Source organism: Perna viridis, chromosome 1, assembly GCF_037379345.1.
Source record: "Perna viridis isolate PV_CMFRI_1.1 ecotype Kerala chromosome 1, ASM3737934v1, whole genome shotgun sequence".
Classification (NCBI taxonomy): Eukaryota; Metazoa; Mollusca; class Bivalvia; order Mytilida; family Mytilidae; genus Perna; species Perna viridis.
The window spans coordinates 4,781,156-4,805,729 of record NC_142445.1 but is presented as its reverse complement, the minus strand read 5'-3'; the positions used below and the strand labels follow the sequence as shown (position 1 = coordinate 4,805,729).

Here is a 24,574-nt window from a genome sequence, read left to right as displayed (position 1 = left end):
TAGTACATACACCTACACGTATACATGTAATTAATCACTTGGCGTGGTTAACTTTTTAATTATTTCTACAAAAAATAACAACAAACAAAGGCATATTCAAGAATGAAATTGTTTAACTACAACGTTTAGAACGAGAAATAAGACAAGGATGTCCATTATCATTTAATATTTATAAACAACGGTTCTGTGAAACGTACACACAAACCCTATATTAAATTTGGCATGAGGGATTGAAAATTACAGCGAATGTTTCATTTTCTACTAAACAAGCTGCATGTTTGTATTTAAGCAAAGCACTAACATCATTGGTATCCACACTAATTGGAAAATTAAGTTGTGTATGAAAAGTATATATCAAACTACATTCCAGGAAATACATGTATTCTTATTCGGTCGAATCGACTTTAAATTTTATTTACAATAAGTGAATAAACTAACATAAACAGACACAAATTTAGAAATAATAGATTTATTTTGGATTACTCTTACTTGCTTTTTGATTTTCATCGTTAGTTAAAACTGTCCGACTACTTTAAAACAATTGCCAACAGTAATTGTCGTAAGAATTTTCTTTCTACAAAACAATACAAAGTTACTATTCTCGGCGGACTATCATGAATCACACTTTACATTTAAAACGCAGTTTCGAATTTTTATTATTTTGTATGTACTGCTTTTTTACAAGACATGTACAGTGTAGGGCGATTAGACAGAAAATGTATCCTGATGCAAATAAGTCTGTGTTTTTTTTCGGGGAAATTAAAAAAAAAACGCGCCTTATTTTCCTTTGATACTCAATTTAAAACTCAGAAAAATAAATTCCAAATATAATTTACCTTTAGTTTAAAAAAGAATAACAGTAGCCATTGTCTCTGCATGATTTATACAATTTATAGCTGTCTTATTCACAATCAATACTTGCACATTGGTTAACAAACTAAATATGAAAGTTTTTACATTCTAGTCAGTTTTCTATTTGATCGAGGTTTTTCTTTTGTAGTATCAGGTAGGACCTGCATATAAGAATGTCTGTCACCTTCAACAGGCTCTATGTAATCGGAATTTTCTGGACTTTTATTGCAATTGTTAGCTTTGTCGAGTACAAAATAATCTTGCTTCATTCCTGCTACTTCACCTATGCCACTGTCCACCTCTTCCTCAATTACACACCGATCTGACTCAGCGTATGGTGCTAGTTCCGAAGTGGATGATTTTAAATCTGATCCTGGAAGCAAGGTAGTGTTTTTGGTAATCAAACAAGTTTCGTCTTCCTCTTTAGCGAGTGTCATATATTCGCCTCCCGTCGGACTGTGAACCTGTTCGGTTTCCTCCTCTTCTTTTCCTAACGTGAAATATTCTCCATCTGGTAAGCCTGCTAGAGGAGAATGTATACCACTTTCCCTAGCCTGACAATCTTTAAGGGATTCATATGTTCCATGGCTGTCCCTCGTGTGACCGAACCTATTCATGTCTAAGGGGTTATATACATTACTCCTTCGCTTAACGTCTGCTCCAATTTCTGTGTATTCATCAATAGATTCCGAAAGTTTATGACTAGCGACCTGTTTGCTTAATCCAGGCAGTGTTTTACTTATTGGATCGGGTACCGGAGGTAGTGGTTTGTTCGATACCTGGTTTCTTGAGGTACCAGGAGACGGCTGGGTACCGTCAACACTGACCAATCGTTTGAAAGTATCAGTAACTACATTCGATACTCCCGGTAAACGTTTTTTCTCCCTTTTACAGGGTAACTGCACGTCATGCTGTCTATTGTAATGTGGGTTCTCCTAAAATTCACATATATAGAACATTATAAAGAGAACTTACAAAGAGCAGTAACTTATTTTTTTAACATACCTTTCACCACTTTCAACTAACTTTAACGTATACATTCAGTTAGTTTGTTATTGTTTGATATTAATCAGTTCAAGGTTGCTATGACGTATGCATTCATTACTGGTTATGAAGAATATGTCATATGATTAATTAAAAGCCTCTGATTATCGGATTATAAAAAAAATATTAAAACCGAATTCAGACGAAATAATTTCAGAAGTGATGATTAAAATGGGCATTTGTTTATAAATATGTTATTGCCGTCTATATTGCCCATCAAGTGACTGAATTTGGCCTGTTGCATAAGTAAAAGACTAATAAAAAATGAAGTCGGTAAAATACTGGCGTGTTCTTACAGGGTCTAGATTATCATTTTTCTATTCGAACTTACTATACACAATTCTTCGTAAGTTGTACCATCTGAATCATTGACATTTGTCAGGGTCGTTGCTACTATACGGTAATCAGCCTCTATTATTCTCCTAAAAGTGAATATAGACACTAATCACGTGATTACTCTCTGACATTACAGCAATTTTGTTTTGCAACCATAATATGGCAACAAAATAAAAAACAGTGATCTAAATAGTTTAATGATCGGTTCCAGTCAAATTGTAGAGCGAAAATAGGAAACATATACGATCTACAATGTACATAATAGAATACTATTACATATACAAAACTGAAGAGAACAAAACAACACATACACATAAACGAAAACACTTGTTATATGAACTCCCACAAAAAATCGGGTACACGTGCTCTGGAAAGGTAATCATGAACTGCTCCACAAGTGGTCAAAACCTGGCAAGCGTAAAGTTTAAAAAGTTGTCAATCCAATAAGACATGAAAATTAACTGAATATATCGTGTTTCATCTGTGGTATGGAAACTTTATATCTATACTGTGGTGTTGATATCAACAAAGGCTGAATATACATTGTAACCCTATCGTGGAAGCTGAATATAACCCTATCGTGGAAGCTGAATAAAACCCTATTGTGGACGCTTAACATAACCCTACCATGGAAATTGAATATAACCCAATCGTGGACGCTGAATATAACCATACCGAGGAAGCTGAATAAAACCCTATCGTGGAAGCTGAATATAACCCTACAGAGGAAGCTGAATAAAACCCTATCGTGGAAGCTGAATATAACCCTATCGTGGAAGAATATAACCCTACCGTGGAAGCTGAATACAACCCTATTGTGGAAGCTGAAGATAACCTTACCGTGGAACTGAAGATAACCCTACCATGGAAGCTGATGATAACCATATTGTGGAAGCTGAATATGACCATATTGTGGAAGCTGATTATAACTATACCGTGGAAGCTGAATATAACCCTCTTGTGGAAGCTAAAATAACCCTGAAGCTGAATATAACCCTACCGTGGAAGCTAAACATAACCCTATCGTGTAAGCCTAACAGTCAGTACTATCTTCGTTCTACCATGTTCAAATACATGCACTCAGTAAGGATCAACAGAGAAACCCTATCGTGGAAGCTGAATATAACTCCATTGTGGAAGCTGAATAATACCCTATTGTGGAAGCTGAATATAACCCTATTGTGGAAGCTAAAATAACCTGAAGCTGAACATAACCCTACCGTGGAAGCTGAATATAACCCTATCGTGAACAGCCAGTACTATCCTCGCTCTACCATGTTCAAATACATGCACTCGGTAAGGATCAACAGAGAAACCCTATCGTGGAAGCTGAATATAACTCCATTGTGGAAGCTGAATAATACCCTATTGTGGAAGCTGAATATAACCCTATTGTGGAAGCTAAAATAACCTGAAGCTGAACATAACCCTACCGTGGAAGCTGAATATAACCCTATCGTGAAAGTCTAACAGCCAGTACTATCCTCGCTCCACCATGTTCAAATAAGATGCACTCGGTAAGGATCAACAGAGAAATGTACACTTCATAGAATATATTGAGTAGTGTATTGAAAAGTCAAAAATAGCACGGTTGTCTTTTAAAAACCTGTATCATCTAAATTAGGGTTAAAGTCTATGTATGAAGCAGGTGGCCAAAATTGTCGGCCTTATGGCTTTGTCTGATTAGAAGAAATCGAAAATTATGAGAGCATGGGTAGTATCTTTAAGTAGTATCCTTTTTTATTCATTTCTTTTTTTCTATTGATGTATGTTCGTTAGAATGTTGTTAGGAATAAAAACGTGCAGAAAACTAAAAATGTGTTCAGAAAGACAACTACATTCTGAGACAATCAGCCTCCCATAATTCAAAATTTTACGTATTTTGAGAAGCATATAAAAGCATGGTGTTCTAGGTTCAGACTCAACCAAATTGTGGGCCTCTTTGGAGAGATTCCTCTCATCTATCTATGTTGCAATGACTTCATGGACTTTTTTCGTGGTTATGTTTAGTATCATCGGATCAGAGTTTTTCTTGTAAAATTAAAATCCAAAAGTTCTTACACATCTATTTGTATTATAGCGATTCATATGGCAACAGAACTACTTTCGCTATAGATTTAGTCGAGTCGCAGGTTCTGATGTTTTACAAAGTATCCTTTTGGGTGTAGTGATGTTCTGGTATTTTGTATGATATGTGTATATTTAATATTTACTCTGTGCGGGTATCACTGTCTGAATTATAGTTCAGTTATATCCCGAGTTACCAGTATTCATAACAAGTTGAACTTCGAGTGTTCGAGTTATTCAAGTCATACAGAGTTATTTTTATTTTAAATCTGAGATACCCTTGAAATCCGATTTATTTTTCTAGTCATATTTCTTGATGTACATGGAATCATACCGGTTCGTTTTCAGAGGAGCGGCTATTGGATGCAGTCATGGGTTCCGATCTAAGCAGAATGCACTAGACTTATATTGTTTAATTTATTGTATTTTATTGTGTTTGTTTTATTTAAGAACTCATTTTATTCAGAATATATATTCTGCTTAAAGGAATCTGATTTGATAAAGTATGTTCATAGTGTTTGCTGTTTCATAAGAATTGTTATAAGTTCTCTTTAAAACAAATTTGGAAGACTTTCTTGTTGAAAAAAGGGACATGTCTAACAGTGCCATCAGTACTTGATTAATCTGAAAAAAATTCTAAATTCAATAGATTCATTTTACAGATATGTGATAATTAAATGTAACTTCTGGGTGTGAAGTATAACAAAAAAGCAATAAACGTAAAATTGTTAATCTGTAAGTCAGAATCAAAATGCCAAAAAGGAGATATAATACTAAAAACAACAACAACAAAAAAAACAGCATAAAAAACCCCGAAGATGTTTATGTTATGCGTAAATCAAACCAAAATTCTTTATACAAATTAATACATTCAGATATAAATTACAGTTCTCGAAATTTAATATTTTGGCAAAAACTATCATGGTAAATTCATATTAATTTATTCCTATACTCACACCTTTACCAGATAGGATTATTTCATTGACAAAAAAATATTCCGGTTAAAAGGGGCGTGGTTTAAAGTTCATGACCGTGTGCATTTATCAGGTAATAGGAAAATTTTGCATTAAAAACGACGGCATCTTTTTAACAGTAAAAATTACGGAAGCGTATTAGGGCCATCTTTTTTTCCAATCGTCGACTTTAATCGTGGAAGTATTAAATTAAATTTTGGAAATTCCAACTTTAATATGGGAATTTCCAACTTTGATCTTGGAATTATCAATTTTAATCTTGGAATTATCAACTTTAATTTTGGAATTATCAACATTAATCATGGAATTATCAACATTAATCTTGGAATTTACAATGTGCGTCGGACCAATGAGTGTCGGACTATCGGTGTTTTCCATATCATCATCAAACCGGAACAAAATTCAAACTTGTCCTGATAAAACTATTTTATATCCCATCAATATCATCAAGACGACTTTTTTAAAGATAAAGGACAACCCCCTTTCCGGTCAATTGTACCTCTCCTTACAATCATGGTTCCGCCCCTGAATACAAATGAATGTTTGAATCGTCATAATATTCACTTTTCCAGTGACGGAAACCTTTGTATAATATAAAGTATTGGAAACCGAGACAACGTCGTAAGTCCGACACTCATTCGTCCGACGCTCATGGGAAATTCCAAGATAAAAGTTGATAATTCCAAGATTAACGATGATAATTCCAAGATTGAAGTTGGAATTTCCATGTTTAATGTTGATTATTCTATAACCCTTTAAATTGGCGGGTTACACAGTCTTTGCGCATTGGTCTATAATTGACGGTTTACGGCATGAGATGCAATAATAAGTCCCAGTACACTATATAAAACTTTATTTACATCTGGTGAAAATACATGTGTACAGTTCGGAAGTCAGGGACAGACTCCTCGATTCAACTAGACAAAAACCTATTCTATAATTTTACAGAGGATCATAAAACACTTACAACATTCCGATTTTTTTATGTTTTACATCATTTAGCGATAATTGCTATATTGACAAATTTGCTTGGGCGTTTTGACAATGACAAACATAAAGATTAAACAGGGGATTAAAGAACAATTGGGCGACGAAAGTCAATTACAAATAAATAAATGTCAATCAATAAATATAGATACTATAGATAGGAGAAAACCTTAAAACGATAAAATAAATAATGTCCAGCACTTAAAGTTCAATTAAGTTGTTTCCACATCGGGTCCGGCTGTCCGTTTTTTCTCGGTTATATTCTCCCCTGCTTGAACAAAGTGAGCGACCTCGCTCACATACATATCTATCTAAATTTTAAATTATTTGATTTAGACACACATTGAATTAAATTGTTAATATTGTTACTCTGGAATCGGTGTTACGCAGATATGGTATCATTACTAACGATAAGTTTAATGATCAAGCACGGAACATTACTATTAAGCGGAATACAACTGTGTTGTCGTCTTATTCACATGGATGAGTGTATCTTCAGTGGTACAAACTGAACATTATAGATGGGTCGTGTCGGCTGAATTTCAATGGGACAAACATATCGTAACGTCTGCATGGTGAGGGTTTTCTCGTCGTGATCCTCCAGTCCTCGGCTGCTGAAGTGTGATAATTACTTGTACAACACTGAACACATGACAATGCACAATTTATTGAATTAAAGGACCAAAATGAGCTATTTAAATAATATAAACATGATGCGTATTGTCACCGTTTTACCACTGCAGTTTAAGGAACAATGCTATGTCCCGGCAGGATACTATTTTTAGGTGACCTACAATACACACTGGTTCCAATTGAACTGACTATATTGACTGAGTAATACGAGCGATCTTTACATGGATATTAAAGGGATGGATTATCTTTTCTAGGGAACTGGAATTTGTAAATGTTTTATGCTTAGAACTGTCAATGGTTATATATGCGCGGCACTGAAAATGGTGCACTACAAAATATTACTGACTGTAGTACAGGGTCGTCACGCCTATGTATACAGAAGAACTAGAATACAAGATAGGTGACGAGTCTATCTTATACTCTTTGTTCACAAAAATGCGATGATGTTTTTGGACATAATAAAACCATTGATAATTCCGTGGTGTGCAAAAAAAAATGACACCTCATAAATATTAGCTTACTAGTAAATGAAAATGGTTCTATTAATTAAGTAAAATGATATCAACAACAAAAAAAATGTGTGGTTCTGGTTCAAATTTACGACCTGACAACTTGTGTCTGAGACACTAGGTCCGACGTTACAACCGAATACAAAAATGAATACAAAAATAACCTAGCTCACATTCTGAAATTATGCAAAATATTCTCTTTGTGTGCCATGAGTTATAACTGTAAAAAAAAATGTGTGAAACCACGTGTAAAACTATTGAATAAAATGGTGTGTAAGATGCCTCACAAGGGTGATCAGTCCTTGTGAAACGATCTTTTATAACAAATACTAGTGTCGCTTGCGTTGCCTGCGTTTTTGTGCATGAAACAGTTGTCTGATGTGGATTGGAATATTTCGAGTAGGCTCACATGAGTTTTCATCCTCACTATAGCCTTTCCACTTAATGAAATATTCCAGTGTACTGCCCCTTTTCCTACTCTTGAGAATTTTTTTTCTACTACAAATGTTTCATTGTTTTTATTGGAAGTATTATTTGTTTGGGTGTGCATTACGATTAATGTGCGTATTCGTAACATTCCTGTTTGTTTTGGTTTTATGCCCCCCTTGAGTATCGCGCTTTTTGTTATGTTGCTCGATTGCGTCGTTGACTCTGTCAAGAATTTCAGGCATTTCGCCTGGTACTTGGTTAGGGTCGAGATCTTCATCTTCATTTACATCATCTGGCGAGTTGGTCGGTCTGTCCTTCGGACCATGATACTTTTTCAAACGATTTGCATGAACTGGTGCTCTTAGAAGTTTATAGTCAGTACATCGCCGTAGTCGGTAGGTATACTCCCCAATTAGTTCGACAATGTAGTATGGACCTATCCATTTTCTTTGAAGTTTTGGTGAAAGGCCGGTTGGAGTTCTGGTATAATACAGCCAAACTTGGTCGTTGAGACGAAATGACGGTTCACCGACGTTCTTGTCATGTTGCTGTTTATATTTTTCCTGAGATTCTTCTATGTTTTTCTTTGCGACTTCTCTGACTGACTTCACATTGTCAACGATTGCCTTAAAGGTTGCTTCTGCATTTCCACTCAAACCTGCTTCTGATTCTGGAATTAATGTAAGGTCAAGTGGGATTCTAGGTTCCCAACCGAAACAGAGATAATACGGGCTGTAGCTCGTTGACTCGGTTGCTACCGTGTTTCTGTAAGCCATCATTACGCTTTGGAGGTATTCTGGCCACTTTCATTGGTTTTGTCGCAGTACATTCGCAGAGAGGTTGTGATTGTGCGGTTTTGTCTTTCCGTAGCTGCATTGCATTCTGGATGGTACGACGAGGTACTCAACTTGGTTATTTGGAAAATTGAGCTCACTTCTTTCAATAAAATTGACATGAAATTCTGTCCTCTATCTGTTAGGATTTCTCGACATGGACCAAACCTGCAGATAATCTCATTGAAGAAGATGCGGGCCGTTTCGGCTGCTGAACCGCTTCTCATGAGAAAAGTTTCTGGCCATTTTGTGAATGCGCAAACTACGACTAAAATCTGATTGTAGCCTTCTGCTGACTTTCGTAGGTTGCAAAGTATATCCATTTGAACCCGTTCAAATAATTCTGTAGCTGACAGTGGCTGTAACGACGCCTTTTTCATGTGTGGACTGGTTTTGCATTGCTGACATTCTAAGCATGTTCAGCAGTAATCCTCAATGTCAGAGTACATGCGTTTCCAGAAGTACTTCAGCGTAATACTGTAGTATGCCCTGTCGAATCTTGGGTGTGTGGCTATAATTGCATCGTGATACGACAGCAGGATGTCGTTTGTAAGAGCTTTTGGGATTACAAGTTACTTAACGACTCTGTCTGACATGTGGCTTTTCCCTTTCGGATAATAGTGATGAAACAAGATACCGTCGGAAATAACATAGTGGTTAGATTCCAGTATAATCAAATCGGCCAACTTTGTGTCCTCTGGCAGGGTATCCTGTTCAATGTAGTCATACATTTGTCTCAGTTCGAAATCTTCAAGTTGTGCCCTTTTAACTTTGTCTCTTGTGACAGCTGTTGTCTCAAATATGTGAGCTACTGGGTCGAGGTCACGATACCTCACTTCTGCTTCGGTTATGACTTGTAGTGCCGAAACTTGAGTATTGAACGATAATTGTTCATCGTTGACGGTCCCTGTATGACTATTACTTTTGGTACCAGATCTTTTGTAAATATTGAAGGGCTATGTGGTCAGTGTATACTTAGAATTTGCGGTTGGCTAGGTAAACATGGAAATGTTTGATTGCAGTTACTAGCGCCAGGCATTCACGATCTTTGACATCCCATAATTGTTCTGCTTTTCTTAGCATTCTTCCGCCATACGATATGACTTTGAGTTTCTTAGTCTCTGCACAGTATTGTTGTAGAACAAAGCCTATAGATGTGGCGCTTGCGTCAGTGTGGAGTACAATCTCCCTGCCAAAGTCTGGCAGTACTAGTATTGGTGGCAACATTAGCCTATCTTTCAAGGTAACCACTGCATGTTGACAAACATCTGTCCATTCGATTTTTGGTTTTTCTGAAGCAATTTGTTTAGCGGCGTGGCTATCTTCGCGAAATTTGGTATAAATCGTCTGAAGTAATTTACACAGCCTAGAAACATTCTCAGTTCTTTAAGGGTCTTAGGTCGGTTAAATGACCGGATCGAGGATGTTTTCTCGGGGTCAACTGTAACAGCGTCTTTTGATGTAATGTGTCCCAGATACCTAACTTCGTGACATGCGAACTGACATTTGGTTGGTTTCAACTTTATGTTGGCGTCTATTAGTTTGTCAAACAGGGCTGCCAAGTGTTGCACATGTTCATCAAAGTTCTTGCTGTATATCAGTATGTCGTCTACGTAGCATAGTACGCTTCGCCAGTTCAGGTCTCGAATGACTTCGTTCATGTTAAAAGTTGCTGGTGAGTTGGCTAAACCGTATGGTAATCGGTTGAACTCATACTGGCCTCTGTGTGTGATGAACGCTGTCTTCTCTTTACTTGCCTCGTCAATTTCGATTTGCCAGAAACTTTCTTTGATGTCACAAACAGACAGGACTTGGGCTTTTGACGAGCCTAAGGTGTCAAGGACGTCTGACAGATGCGGTTAGGGGGGGGGGTAAATATGTTTGTCACAGCACCGAGCTTTCTGTAATCGACGACGAATCTTTTCTGTCCATTTGACTTAGTAAGAAGCAAAACAGGACTACTCCAAGGTGACATACTGTTTCGAATTATTCCACCCTCTTCCATACTGTCTAATATTTTATCCATTTCCCCTTTTGTCTTAGGCGCTGAGCGGTATGTGTATTGACGGATTGGTCTGGCGTCACCGGTATCGATTACGTGTCTGCCTACCTTGGCACATCCGATCTCTGACAGATCTTTGGCGAAAGCTTGCCTATATTGCCCTAACAGAGTCAACAACTAATCTTTTTGATTTTCCGATAGATCCGATTTTGAAAGATCTATCCCCATGTCTTTAGCCAAAGATATGGGTATTTGTGGTTTGGTGATTTAAGGTGTTCACGTAATCTGTTTTATCTTTTAACCCTCCAAAAATGTTTTTTTTTCTTGCCTGTGCGAAAAATATCCTATAACCATGTTTCGTTTTAATGTGATTTGAGAATTTGTTGGGTTTAGTAGTTCAATAACTGATTTTTCTTTCACTGTACTAACGAAACAACGTGCACCTATCATATTTTGTTTCTCAATTAACGAAAAGCTTGGTTCTATTACACCCATGGTGTTTTCAGATAAGCTGTCTATTTTTATTGGTAAAATTATTCTATGCCTCGGTGAAAATGTAATTTCGGAAATAATACAGACGAAATTGTCAGTATTATTCCGATTGTTCCCTTTGACACAAAGAAACATCTGTAATACCATTTTGCAACAACAAAATTTGGTTTGGAAAACTTATTTCCGCCTTCTGGTCGTGCATAAAATCCCTACCTGAAATAACGGGCATGTTTAAATCTTGCAAAATATAAAAATCTTGATACAGTGTTAGTTTGCCTATTTCAATTGGTAATATGACTTTACCTAAAACCCTAATGAAATTGTTGTTGACACCGCGTACACCTATAAGGTCGGATTTTTCTACGGGATATTGAACTGCTAACCTCAATTTTTTAATTCACTTTCTCTCAGAACTGACACGGACGGTACAGTGTCAATAAGCGAAGGAAGAACCGAAGATCCTATCCTAATATTAATTTTACAATCTGCACTAGAACTGCTGGAAGTAGCAAGTAAGTTTACAATATTTTTAGAATTGAGCACTTGTGCTTTAGAATAGGTGGGCTTATTTGCACTAACTTGATTGCGGGAATATGCATTTTCCCGTGAATTACTTTACCTATTACTTGTGACCTTATTAAAAACATAGATGAGAGGAGGGTTATGGGCGTGTGCATTCTCAATGTGTTCACTGTTCCGCAAGAAAGAACCACACTTACCATTAGGCTGGACGTGGATCGGTATTGGTTGGATTGCAGACACTTCATGGCTCTCAACTGGGTTCGTCAACTTGATGGTGGACTCTGCTAATTTAGCTGCTTGGACGGCCTCTTGTACGAAATATGACGGTTTGCATTTAGTAGCCGAAACAAACGGAATCTTATATTCGGGTCGGATTCCCCTAAATATAAATTGTTCTAAAATATGCGTCGTTCCTGAAAGAAAACACTGTTTCTCCAAACGCGAAATAAACTCAGAGTTTCATTTGATTGTTGAGTGGCTTTAGCAGCATCTTGCCAAAGTTCGGCTTTTTCTATCCTGTTGTACAGAATCGTTCCCGAAACTTTTGAAATACTTAAGTTTCCTATCTTCATCGTCTAATAGCATATACCATGCTAACACATCATTGTCTATGAAGGAAACAAAACCTCTGGTTGCTTGGATTTCGTCCCACTTTGCAAAATCGCACATGTGTTCATATCTTGTAATCCAAGTTTCAGCTTTCGACGTATCACACGCTCTAAAAATTTCCAATCTAGGTAACTCCATATTTGAATGTAAATAGGGAACTAGTTGCATGTAGCAGTACTCGCTCGGCATCAGTTGGTAGCCGGGAGTCGGCGGATCTCCCCAATTATAACCCTTTAAATTGGCGGGTTACACAGTCTTTATGCATTGGTCTATAATTTACGGTTTACGGCATGAGATGCAATAATAAGTCCCAGTACACTATATACGACTTGATTTACATCTGGTGAAAATACATGTGTACAGTTCGGAAGTCAAGGACAGACCCCTCGATTCAACTAGACAAAAACCTATGCTATATTTTTACAGAGGCCTATAAAACACTTACAACATTCCGATTTTTTTACGTATTACATCATTTAGCGATAATTGCTATATTGACAAATTTGCTTGGGCGTTTTGACAATGACAAACATAAAGATTAAACAGGGGATTAAAGAACAATTGGGCGACGAAAGTCAATTACAAATAAATAAATGTCAATCAATAAATATAGATACTATAGATACGGAGAAAACCTTAAAACGATAAAATAAACAATGTCCAGCATTTAAAGTTCAATTAAGTTCTGTTTCCACTTAAAACGTCCATTCGGGTTCGGCTGTCCGTTTTCTCTTGGTTATAATTCCAAGATTAAAGTCGACAATTTGAAAAAAAAAAAAGAAAGTATTGCCCCAATACGCTTCCGTAAAAAATAGTCATATTAAATTAATAAATATAAAACTAAACCAATATTTTCTTACGAATTACGGAAGGACTGCGAGTAATTTTTTTCGATCAGGACAAATGGGCAACATGCATCAACAAACTAAATATTTCATCAAAGGTTGCCTGTAATGATTGGACTATTTTAGAGTTGTTGTGGCATGTGGCAAATATTCCTGTTGATCATTTTGGCAATATTTTGGCTGTATTTTGTACTAAGTTTTTCGTTTTATACGTGGATGAACTACAGAACAGGTTTTGTTGGCAAAGTAAGTGTACATTTAAGAACGAAATACACTAGAAATCATTGGTCAACACAACGCCGAGAACACCAAACAGTGTCGAATAAAATGTAGTATAACTAAAAAATATAAGTTAAATACACAGACGAATTGCACGAACCCCATTTAGACAAAGGTGCTCAGGGAGGATAAACATTTCCGCTTCCTGTGAAAGAGAAAGAAATTAATCTATGACAATTGTAGGAAGTCGGTCGTATTGGAAACAAAATCATATTTTTTCTACCATAATAATTGATATTACCTTTTCTTCTTCTCTGTGTTTCTACATCGACAAACACATAAAATAACAAAGATAAAAAACACGACAACACCACCACAGCTAGCACCAATGTATGCAGCAAGGTTACCACCTAATATACCCAGTGGATCTTTTACAGGTGGACTAGTCAGTTCTGCAGAGAAAAAAATAATTGTACATAGAAAATGCATTTTGTAATATCCATTGGCGTCTTTTTCCCTTTTTACAGATAATGTTTATTGTATTGATAACTTAACCACTATATATACAATAGACTTGGAATTGTAATGATCCAAGGAGAATACAGGCACTTGGGGGCACGGATGGTTTCGACCATCCCCTTTTTTCTCGAGAACCTTCCGATTCGTTAATTTGATTAAATTTCTTATTCGTGGTCAATTTCTGGACCAATTAATGGTAAATATAAGGAAATGCCTAATACCACCATTTTATTAATCAAAATACTCGTGTACTGAATCTATTTATATCGATCGTTTAGACTTTTACGTCTCAAATAATCGTCAAATTGCAAAAATCGGGGATGAAATGAAAGGACGGGGATCGAATACATACGCTTCAAACACAAGCTTATTGTTGAAAATGGTTGACATTGATCTCTTTGATTTATTACTACGATCTACTAGTTGGCCTTTCCCAGTTTCTAAATTGTCAAGTACAATTCAATTCATCGACTGTTTTTTTTTTTCAAATCATTCAAACTGTAGCCATTCTAATTGTAATAAATCATGTCCTCAGGCACATGTTCCCCATAAATTTCCAAATATATAAGCTATATAGCTCAAGTGCTACGAGTTATCGATAGACAAATAAGTGTCATGTAAAACCTTAATTTCAGAGACATGTACGTTGACATAAATGACAAAGTTCTTGAATATAAATTTAACAATTATGTCCGGTGAAGGGAAACACTAGCCATGCACATTTAAGGCCCGTGAGCACCTACAGCTCTATTGTAATAACACTCGGACAAATAGCCAAATATAATGATTATTGCAGTAAAATGATACACAGGGCACAACTGCGGAGATCGAATGCTGAATACTTGTGGCAAGGGTGGGTGCACCATTCAAACTACACACAACTTTGAATTTTGATTACGATTAGATATATAACACAGCTAAAACCTGCAAAACCAACCCCAAACTTCCTTAGGGATATGGCACCTTGTACAATTTCAGAGCGATCCATTCCATTTTATGTAAGTTATAGTCCAGAAATCATTAAAGAACCTCGTTTTTAGCCCCTTTATGACTTCTTATATTTACTTGGCGCAAGTTACAACAAAAATCAATCCCAGTCTTTCTTTTCTGTTATGGCATCTTGTATTTAAAATCATTTGAGATTCATTCACTTACATTCAAGTTATTATACAGACCTAAGGAAATACTTGCTTCAGGCCCCTCTTTTGGCCCTTAATTTCTGAAAATTTCAAGTCTGACCATTGTGGTATAAAATATTGTTGAAAAATATCATTGACATTTCTATGCTTTCACTGGAGTTATATAGCTTAATTCTATGAAATGCTTATTTCAAACAGCTTTTTGGCCCCTAATCCTAAAAAGGTTAGGCTATACCCAAAGTTTGGAACCTTGTTATAGTATTTTGTAAAGATCAACCAACTAAAGTTATCGCACGAAAACTAAGTGTGTACGGACGACGACGACAGCGCAATACCAGTATATACTACTGCAATTGTTTTTGTCATTTCTGGCTTAATATCAAATGGTTTATGTGCGTTTTTCAATGAGGCATTTGTAGGCAAACTGAATATATCGAAAGTGAATGACTGGTTTATTCGAGTAAATGCATGGAAATGAACAGGTTCTGAGAGGAAGTTAGAGGTAGTAGTTTTTAAATTGGATCATTGTTGATACAAACCAAATTAATCCGACCGACCCGATTAATCTAGTTTGCAGTAAAAATTGTTATGTTTCTCGATATATTAGAAATACCTATAAATTGGACCTTACTGTCATTATATGAACCTTAAAGGGGTATGTCATTGGGACTACGTTCTTGCGATAGAGTAAGATAATGGCAGATGTTATCAGGTTTTACAAATATAAATGCTCTGGTGACTGCTAAATCTTCAGATCTTCGATCTTGATTGATAAAAATCGACACGGGTAGTAGTAAAGGCTTCCTTTTACTACTACTCGAATAGTAGTAAAGGGATGATATTTTTGGTAGAGGATTCCAAAATCAACTTCCCAATATACAGAAGAAGATGTTTTCATAATGCTGGAATTTTTTTATCGACAACATATTTTTCCAGTGTGGTGGACGCGTTTTTCTTCAAACGTCGGCATTCCAATGGGAACAAATTGTGCTCCTCTACTTGCTGACCAATTCCTTCACTTTAATGAGGCTGACTTTATAGCTGATCTGATCCGAAAGAAAAACCATCGTTTAGCTAGATCCTTTAATCTCAGTTTCCGCTATATAGATGACGTGTTATCGTTAAACAATCTTAATTTCAGGGATTCGATACATCGCATCTACTCCCCCAAAAAAACTTGAGATAAAGGATACTACAGACACTGCAAAGTCAGCCTCATATCTTGGCCTTCACTTAGAGATAGATGGTAAAGGAAAACTATGGACCAAACTTTACGACAAACGTAATGACTTTTCCTTCAGAATTGTCAACTTTCCATTCTTCTGTGACAACATCTCTTCAGCACTTGCGTATAAAATTTTCATATCACAATTTATACTTTATGCCAGAGCTTGCCGTAAATACACATATTATTTGCATCGCGCTAGAATTCTTACAATTAGGCTTCTGGAACAGGTTTATGTTGCTACAAGATTGAAGTCAACACTACAGAAGTTTTATGGTCATCATCATGAACTCGTTAATCGTTACGGTGTATCCATCTGCACCATGAAAACTGATTTGTTCAACGTGTCATAGTTTTCCTTTCCTCCCTCTTTCATTTTACACGGACTTTACCTATTTTGAGCAACTCGTTGGGTGTTTCTAGAAAAGCAGAGGATGCTTACCCTACCGGCGCACCTAGTCCATGCTCCTCATTTACTTTTGTTTCTTTGAATGTATTATTTTAGTTATTTTATGTTCTTTGTTGTGTTTGTCTGTTTTCCATGTCTGGTCTTTTTCCCTAGATTACATTCTTTTGATTTCCGCTAGAATCTTGGTTCCCTTGATTACTCTTTACTACTAACCGAGTCGATTTCTTTCCCTGTTAATATTACTACTCGAGTCGATTTTTTATAAGATGGTGGTATTAGGCAATTCTTTGTTATATTTTCAATCGAAGGGCACAGAAAGTGACAAAATATACTAATTCGAATCAGATTAAGTAATCTGAGGGGATTATTGGTTGTCTAGAAACCATTCGTGCCCCTAATGCCTGTGAATCCTGTTTATTATATAGATTCTCGCCATTCTTCTTTAATCACGTATCAAGTTGTGCCACGAATGGTGACCGATTTCTGTTATATTTGCAGGGCTAGCCTGTTACCACCATAAAACGACAAACATCCCATAGTTACACGTATCGTTTTGACATTCGGTTGCCACGGTAAAAAGAGGCTTAATTTATCCGCAAAAATTAGGATTTTTTGGCTTGCTTATATTTTATTCGACCATAAATGCTGCAAAATATGAACTAATCAGTAACAAATACAACTAATATTCTATCAATTCCTAAACTATTTTATTTTTGAAGTCTTTCAGTGAAAAACGATCTATGGGGTTATGATATTTTTTTCTTTTGCATTACATCGCATAAAAGCCGTTATATTGTCTTAGAACAGTAGAATATTCATAAAAAGTTCGGCATTGTAGATATTGAGATTTTTCCCGCAAAATAAAAAAATGGAAGTGCAGTGCCCTACTAGTAGTAAGTCTGTTCATGTTTGATATTGTTACCGAAAGAAATTTGGTCTTTCAAGGGCAATGACTCCTATGAGGAGTCGTCATTCAGCTGCGACGGAGAATTTTGTAGTTCCTTTCAAGCTGAAAAGGGAATTTCAATTAATTTTAAAGTACAATGTACCTCATAAGTGTTTTAGATATGTTCAGAAATAAGTGAGTTGGCTCCTGTTGCCCTAAATATTGCAACAGATAAAACAATTGCCAATGATTTACGCTTGATCTGCATAATCAACTTTGATACGACATTTAAAACATTTTTCGGTCGTATAATAGTATCATCCTGCCGTCATTTGCGTCCATTTACTATCGTTTAACGTAATCAAAACTTATGTTTTTTTTTTTTTATAGATTTTACCACATTGTTCCTAGGGACATGACAAAGGGTCCTATTGGTTTTATATGTTTTGCTCCACCACTTCTGAAAATAAGCGGCTAAAAGGCAAATGTGGTGTTATCATCAGAATGTATGAAAATTTATTTTTGATCCGATTTTTATGATTCATATGTCAATGTTCTGTTGTAAAATATTTTACAGGGTAGAATTATCTTTACAGTTAACGTGGTGACAACACAAAAAATTATTGTTATTATTTGTGGTCTGATGTTCTTACATTGGTTGCGTTTTTTTAATCAGATTTCAGATATCTCTTACAGTTTTCGAGTTATAAGGGGCCAAAAGGGGTCACTCCCACAAGAAAATTATCGTTTTATTTTTTGTCCATTGTGGACAATTTTTATTGGATTCCTTATACAATCCATGCCTGCGTTTTCAAAAGGTTTGTAAGTTTCGTTCTAGTTTAAGTTTTCCTTCCGGAATTTTAGATGTAGAACGTATTGGATTCCGAAGGCCGGTCTGCATTTTATTGTTCACTTCCGGAAAATGAAAACGTTGTATCATTATGCAAAATCTTCTATTTCTATGCTTTTCTTAACATTTTTATTCAGTAGAACTATATATTTGTCATCTGTTATCAGTATTTTTTCACAAAAATATATTTTGCTTTTAACATTGAACTCAATGCTATGTTAATGACGAATCTCTATGCATTTGAATGGGAGATGAGGACCCATTCTCATGAAATCATTTAGTCACATGGCGAGACTTATATACCCTATTTGATTTTAGATTTCTCTTCCGGTTTTTCAAGTTATAAGGTGGCACAGGTGCCACTCCAAAAAGCTTCATCTTTTTTAATTTTTGGTCCGATTTCGATTTTTTTTTTGATTCCTTATAAAAAATTTCTACCTGCATTATTCGACCAAATTAAAGATATAAGTCTAACGAATTTTGAGTTATAACAGGCCAAATTGGCAACACCTATAACAATCGCCATTTTCACACGTCCGTCTAAGACGGGGCGTATAATGATATACCGTTGCCCGTCGGTCCGTCCGTCGTTCACACTTCGGACAATAACTAAAAAACACTTTCACTAACTTTTATGAAATTTAGTTGAATTATTTATGTCTATTGACCTAGGCTCTCTTTCGAATTTTATTAATTTCAGATGTTTCGTTTCCGTGTTTTTTTTTTATTTTAAAAAAAGGGGGATTTCCATGTTTTCGGAAAATAACTCAAAAATACTTTCATCAACTTTTATCAAACTTTTGTGAATTGTTCATATCTATTGACGTAAACTCCCTTCCGATTTGTATAAATGTCATCAAATTTTACGTTTTCGTGTTATGAAATTTTACTCTTTAAAAAAGCGGAAACGGCCAAGGAATATTTATTCGTTGAAAAACCGTTTAAAACAGGCCATTTGTTATGATGATTGACTAATAAATATAAAAGGCACCTGGCAATCTTGTCAGAAAAGTGTGTTTTGAACAATATAGGAATCTATGGACAAGAAACTTAGTTAAACTTGAGGTAGCTTTGATAGTGCCAAATGTTTTGTTCATTTTTTATATACTTTTTTTTTTTGGGGGGGGGGGGTATTTGACAGGGCTCACAGTATTTTTAGTTAATCCTATCAATTCATTAAAAGCATAAGGACAAGTTAAAAGGGCAATGGGCGTATCATGCGCTTAAAGCGCAGCTCTTTATTATCTTTGTTGGATTTCAAAATTTTTGTTCATTGGATTCCTTATGATTTCTATCAGATTAACAGAATTGTTAGTTACATTACTCTTAGTCAAAGGTCTTTGATAAGCACCCGTGTAGAACTTATTTTTTACCTTTCTTGAATTTCAAATTTTGTGCATTATTGTATCCGAACGATTTGTTGTGCCCCTATTGAACTGTAAGTCCCATTTCTTAGGATGCACTACACAGTTACATTAAGGCACACTGTTTCGTGCACCAAGTTGACCCCATCTAATTTTGTAAAACTTAAAGTAAAAGTTAAAATTTGGTGAAAATATTGTTTAAATGTAGTTGGGCATTAAGACATAGACAGATGTAATACATATAACAGTAATCAAGTGTAATTTAAATGAAGAAAGATATCCCGAACGTTTCAGTCCCCTGCCAAATTTGTTCAACTGGCAGATTTTCAAAATATGATAGAAACTTAAATTGCGTGAAATGAATTGAAAAGGGTGTAATGATCCTTGCTTTCATCGTACTAGTGCATGGTTTTTATGATAACAATCACTAATTTACTTATAAGTTACACCAAGGATTAGAATAATGAGTACTATATATACGTATCAGAATGATATATATATATATATAAGGGTCAGAAAATTCCCAACGATGTTAGAACTGTCAAATTTGCAGTGCAAATTTTTGGTCGATCCCTCCGCGGGATTCGAGCTCGTACCGCTGTGATATCTAGGGCAACACCGCCTGCACAAAGCCCAGCGCCCTTGACCATCGGAAATTTAAACTTAAAATCAAAGACTGAAGTCTTCAAAGTCGCTAATCGCGTGAATTATATAGCCATTACCAGATTAAACAACTGGCAAAGGCTATATATAGATATCAATGCCCTGATAATGTATTTGGCCTATATAGTTAATTGTAGCAAGACCCTGTATCTGAAGCGGATACTGGGTAATGTTCAATGCTAACCGATCATTTCATCTTTTAACTTTCCGTTCTCATACAAGCAAAAAAAAAAACACACACACACACACACATAAAACACATGTGTATGATATTTAAGAGGTACATTTTGATTTCGTATGAAACTAGAACTACGAAGGTATGACGGTAAACACGGCACCGAACAGCAGCTTAATGTGGAGTAGTAATATATAATTATGCACATCATATGCGAATGTAAAGTACTGAAATCACGTGTGCAATAAGTCGCTAACAATATTACTGACTTAAAAAATACATAAAGAGCAAAGTTTCAAATCAACTGATGGCAGCAATATTTAGTTACTTAGCTAAATGTGAACCCCGGATGGATGGACGAACATCGATATACCATAACTCGTCCTGTCAAGAAAAGGTACAAAGAAACTTGTTTCTCTATTTATATAACAAACTATCTACTGTTAGACTCCTGTGTGATGAATATTCCATGGAATGCCAACAAAATGGTTAACATCGTCATACAATTGCTTTTTGTCATTCCGTCTATTCTTCTTCATTTCTCATTCGTATGGGAACTCAAACACTTGGAAAGGGTTAAATATCCTTTGTGCGATGCAAACCTCAACAGGACGGATCTCACTTTAAAATAATTTTCCAATTACTGTCGCGGACTTAAAAAAAACAGATAAAAGCGACAGTATCATAGGTTTAAGTGCAACTTTTTAGTAGTGAAGGTAAAAATTAAAAATAAACAAGCATATGGTAGTGCTCTGCATGGTACGAATTTCCTCTGACCCTGCAGCCCTCCTCTTTTTTATTTGGATACCAGCAGCGCAAACAATAAAATAATTGTTACATAAAAAAGTAAAACTAAACACAAACTTATGCTACATTGTAAAAAGAAATCACTTATCCTAGCAACTGCTTCTCTTCTTGAGACTGTAGACCTACACTCAAAATTTGTTACATGTACATAAAAACAGGCAAAACAGAAACATTTTATCACAAGGTCAGGCTTAAGATTGAAATCGCCAACCTTTGGAACTGACACGTAAAGAACAGACATGATTTGTTACATTTACTTCATGGAAGCAAAATATACCCATTTAGACCTCAAGGTCAAAGTTCAAGGGCAAAGGTCACCAACCCTTGTATCCATTATTCTTATACCCACATGCCAAATATTAAATATGTTTTATTAATTAGGTATATGCTCATTCGACAAAAGACACCGCTTTTAAAGTTCGGTAGAAATGCAGATTATACAGCAATTTAGGTTTTGAGGTAAAAGGTTATACTATAACGTAATTTAGATTATCGTTGCACTTGGCGACAGATCCCAATCCTATTGTTAACGCATGATTATTACATCACGTGTGATTAAACCAAAACATATTTAAAACATATCTTTTCATTTGATATAGTTGAAAAATTAAAAAGCTGAAAGTAAAAAATATGACAATTTCAGTTCCTTAGCAGCGTCCCTGCCAACCACTTTCCCAAACATGTTTTTTTTTACTTTTAAAGGAAGAATAGATATCATATCACACTACTTTAATGATACTTAGATGCTAAACCACTGCATAAGTGTATAAGAGTCTAACAAAAATGCATTAGTTATTTGACACACGGCTGAAACCCCATTTTTATACCTCAAGCTGCACCTATAAACTGTAATTTGTTGAAATATATATACCTGTTCGTAATTCATGTTTGAAACGTTATAGTTCAGCTATTATGAAAATATTGTGACATATCATTCAGTTTGGACAATTTCAGGTTTATAAAAACTAAAATACAGTAATTTTCAGATTTTTTTGGCGGGAAAACGGGTGTGCGTTACTATGGCAACTAACGGTTTAAAACACGTAAAGACAATACATTGCTTTTGTACTTATAGGTCTATATTTCCGCAATTTTGAAGAAATGCGAGACCATGCGTGTTACATCCCCTATGCTCACAGAGAATGGCTGTTTACAAATTTTGTGATCGGCTGATCGATATGTTGGCGGGAAAAATTCCGGGGGTGAAATTTCTTTAATTATTTCACATGTTAATTAGCGAAATTTATTAAACATGTAACATTCGATAAATCATTTCTATTAATTATATAACAGAAATAATTACATATATGAAAAAGAGAGCAATTTCATACTTTTGAAACGGAAAAAGCATGCAACTACATTCTACAATACACACCAGTTGTCACAGGAACTGAGGTCGTCTGTATTGATGTCGGATTTCCATTTTCGTCCCGAAACTTTGCCAGACATTGACTGTAGGCAATACAATCAGACTTACTGTTACAAACTACAACGAGGAACAAACTAAGGTTGTATTTTAAAGATAATTAATTTATTAGCAGTTATAACATGTATCTTCCGAAGCATTTCACCACATGCAAGCGAACAATACAAATTGTGTATTTATAAAGGAAATCCTTCGACTTAAAAAAAGTTGATATCCGAGATATCATCTGCTGGAATGTTAATGATGTCATGTTAATTACAGGTTATTTATAAATGACATTTCTGTTGAAATTTCTATGGTATCATTTTAATGACTGTTTTTTTTTTAAATCCGAGATCTCAGTAGGAATTTCTATGATATCATTTTTACTGCTACACAGCTACTTGAGTTTATAGTCGATTTCACAATGATTATTTTGCTATTCAAATACTTCAATGAATAACGTGGTTTTTAAAAGGGAGTGCATGGGACGGAATGAATAAATCCACTTAATTTTAACATTCCTGCCTACTAGATTAACATAGTTTAGTACATTAAGTGTCCAGCTTCCGACCAGTTTCCCTTTCATAGATGTGAGTAAAGTACCGTTACATGACTTAAGACCCACATTTCAAAGATTAGTCACTTTATATTGCTCTGTATAACAACAATGATGACAGTCAGTGTTTTTATGATTAACCCACATCTCAAGTCTAGTCACATTATTTTCTAGGCCAGTGTAAGTGGCTGTCGTAATTATTACTATTGTGTACGATTTTTTGTAGAACAGGATGAATCAGATCTTTTAAGTAGATTAAATTCATCATACTTCTGCAATAGAAATGTGTCCAATGTACAATCTATGTCAAAATGTACATTCTATTACTATTTGAATGTGTCCAAATGTACTATCTACTTCTATCGAAGTGTCTCCAAATATACAATCTTTTTCCAGAAGGTTTATTTAGTTTGACACTTTTTAAAACAGTTACCACACATTACAAACAAACTAAAAAGAAACACATCAGAGAAACAAAACAACTATGCCAAAAAAAAAGAAAAACATAAAAGCATAACAAAGCAAAAAAAAAAACCACTAAAACGTTAGACTAATTGAAGGTCCTGTAATCAATAAGACAGCACCATTGTTAACAATGTTCACTCCAAATCTTACTAAGGCGAAATGTGAATATTTTATATACTTGATAGCTAGAGCGAAATGAGAAGAACAAGGAAGGAATAATACAATCATCAATTAATAGATCTGTGTAATTTGTACACAAATATAAGGGCATATGGAAGATCGAGGGTGAATTCTTCTGACGGGGAACTTAAACGCTGTCCGTTACGGAAGTATCAATATAGAGAAAAACTGACGCTGTTAAAATCTTTTTTTCCTAAGTCGACACAAAATATCTTATGAATGACATTACACTTTGTTGTATCAAATGGAAACCTTACTCAATGACTGAATACTTGTTTCCATAAAAAAAACTCACTTCAAACGTGACAATAAATTTACATAATATATATATATTTTGATATACTTCCGACGTTTTTTTTATAAATATACGCTATTATATTAAAATCAATTGAAACACTTTACGAACTTTACAAATCAATACAAAACATACCCATTTAGACCGATAATATTCCAGCACAAACATTGAATCATAACATAAGCTTTTATCTGCATGTGAAAAGAGCCTCGTTGTCATTGAACAGGTTTCCGCCGGATATGAGTACTTTACTTGTTACTCGTATTTTTGCTAAAGGATA

At 35.3% G+C, this 24,574-nt stretch overlaps 1 protein-coding gene across 1 annotated transcript; it reads right to left on the bottom strand.

Annotated features, from left to right (window-relative positions):
- Positions 1-149: 149 nt before the first annotated feature.
- Positions 150-24,574, bottom strand: LOC148626944 (uncharacterized). Its single transcript, XM_088564253.1, has 5 exons — positions 24,430-24,574; positions 22,766-22,876; positions 13,655-13,805; positions 2,228-2,318; positions 150-1,787 (listed from the first exon to the last, which is right to left on the bottom strand). The coding sequence occupies exons 1-5, from the start codon at positions 24,431-24,433 to the stop codon at positions 954-956; spliced, it is 1,191 nt and encodes a 396-aa protein (XP_088420379.1). The 5' UTR covers positions 24,434-24,574; the 3' UTR covers positions 150-953.

Excerpts from the sequence above, each read along its gene's own strand:
- LOC148626944 (XM_088564253.1), bottom strand. Across the intron at positions 2,319-13,654 it reads AACACAGAGAAGAAGAAAAG|GAGAATAATAGAGGCTGATT; the intron begins GTAATATCAATT and ends ATTCACTTTTAG. Across the intron at positions 1,788-2,227 it reads CTTACGAAGAATTGTGTATA|GAGAACCCACATTACAATAG; the intron begins GTAAGTTCGAAT and ends TGTGAATTTTAG.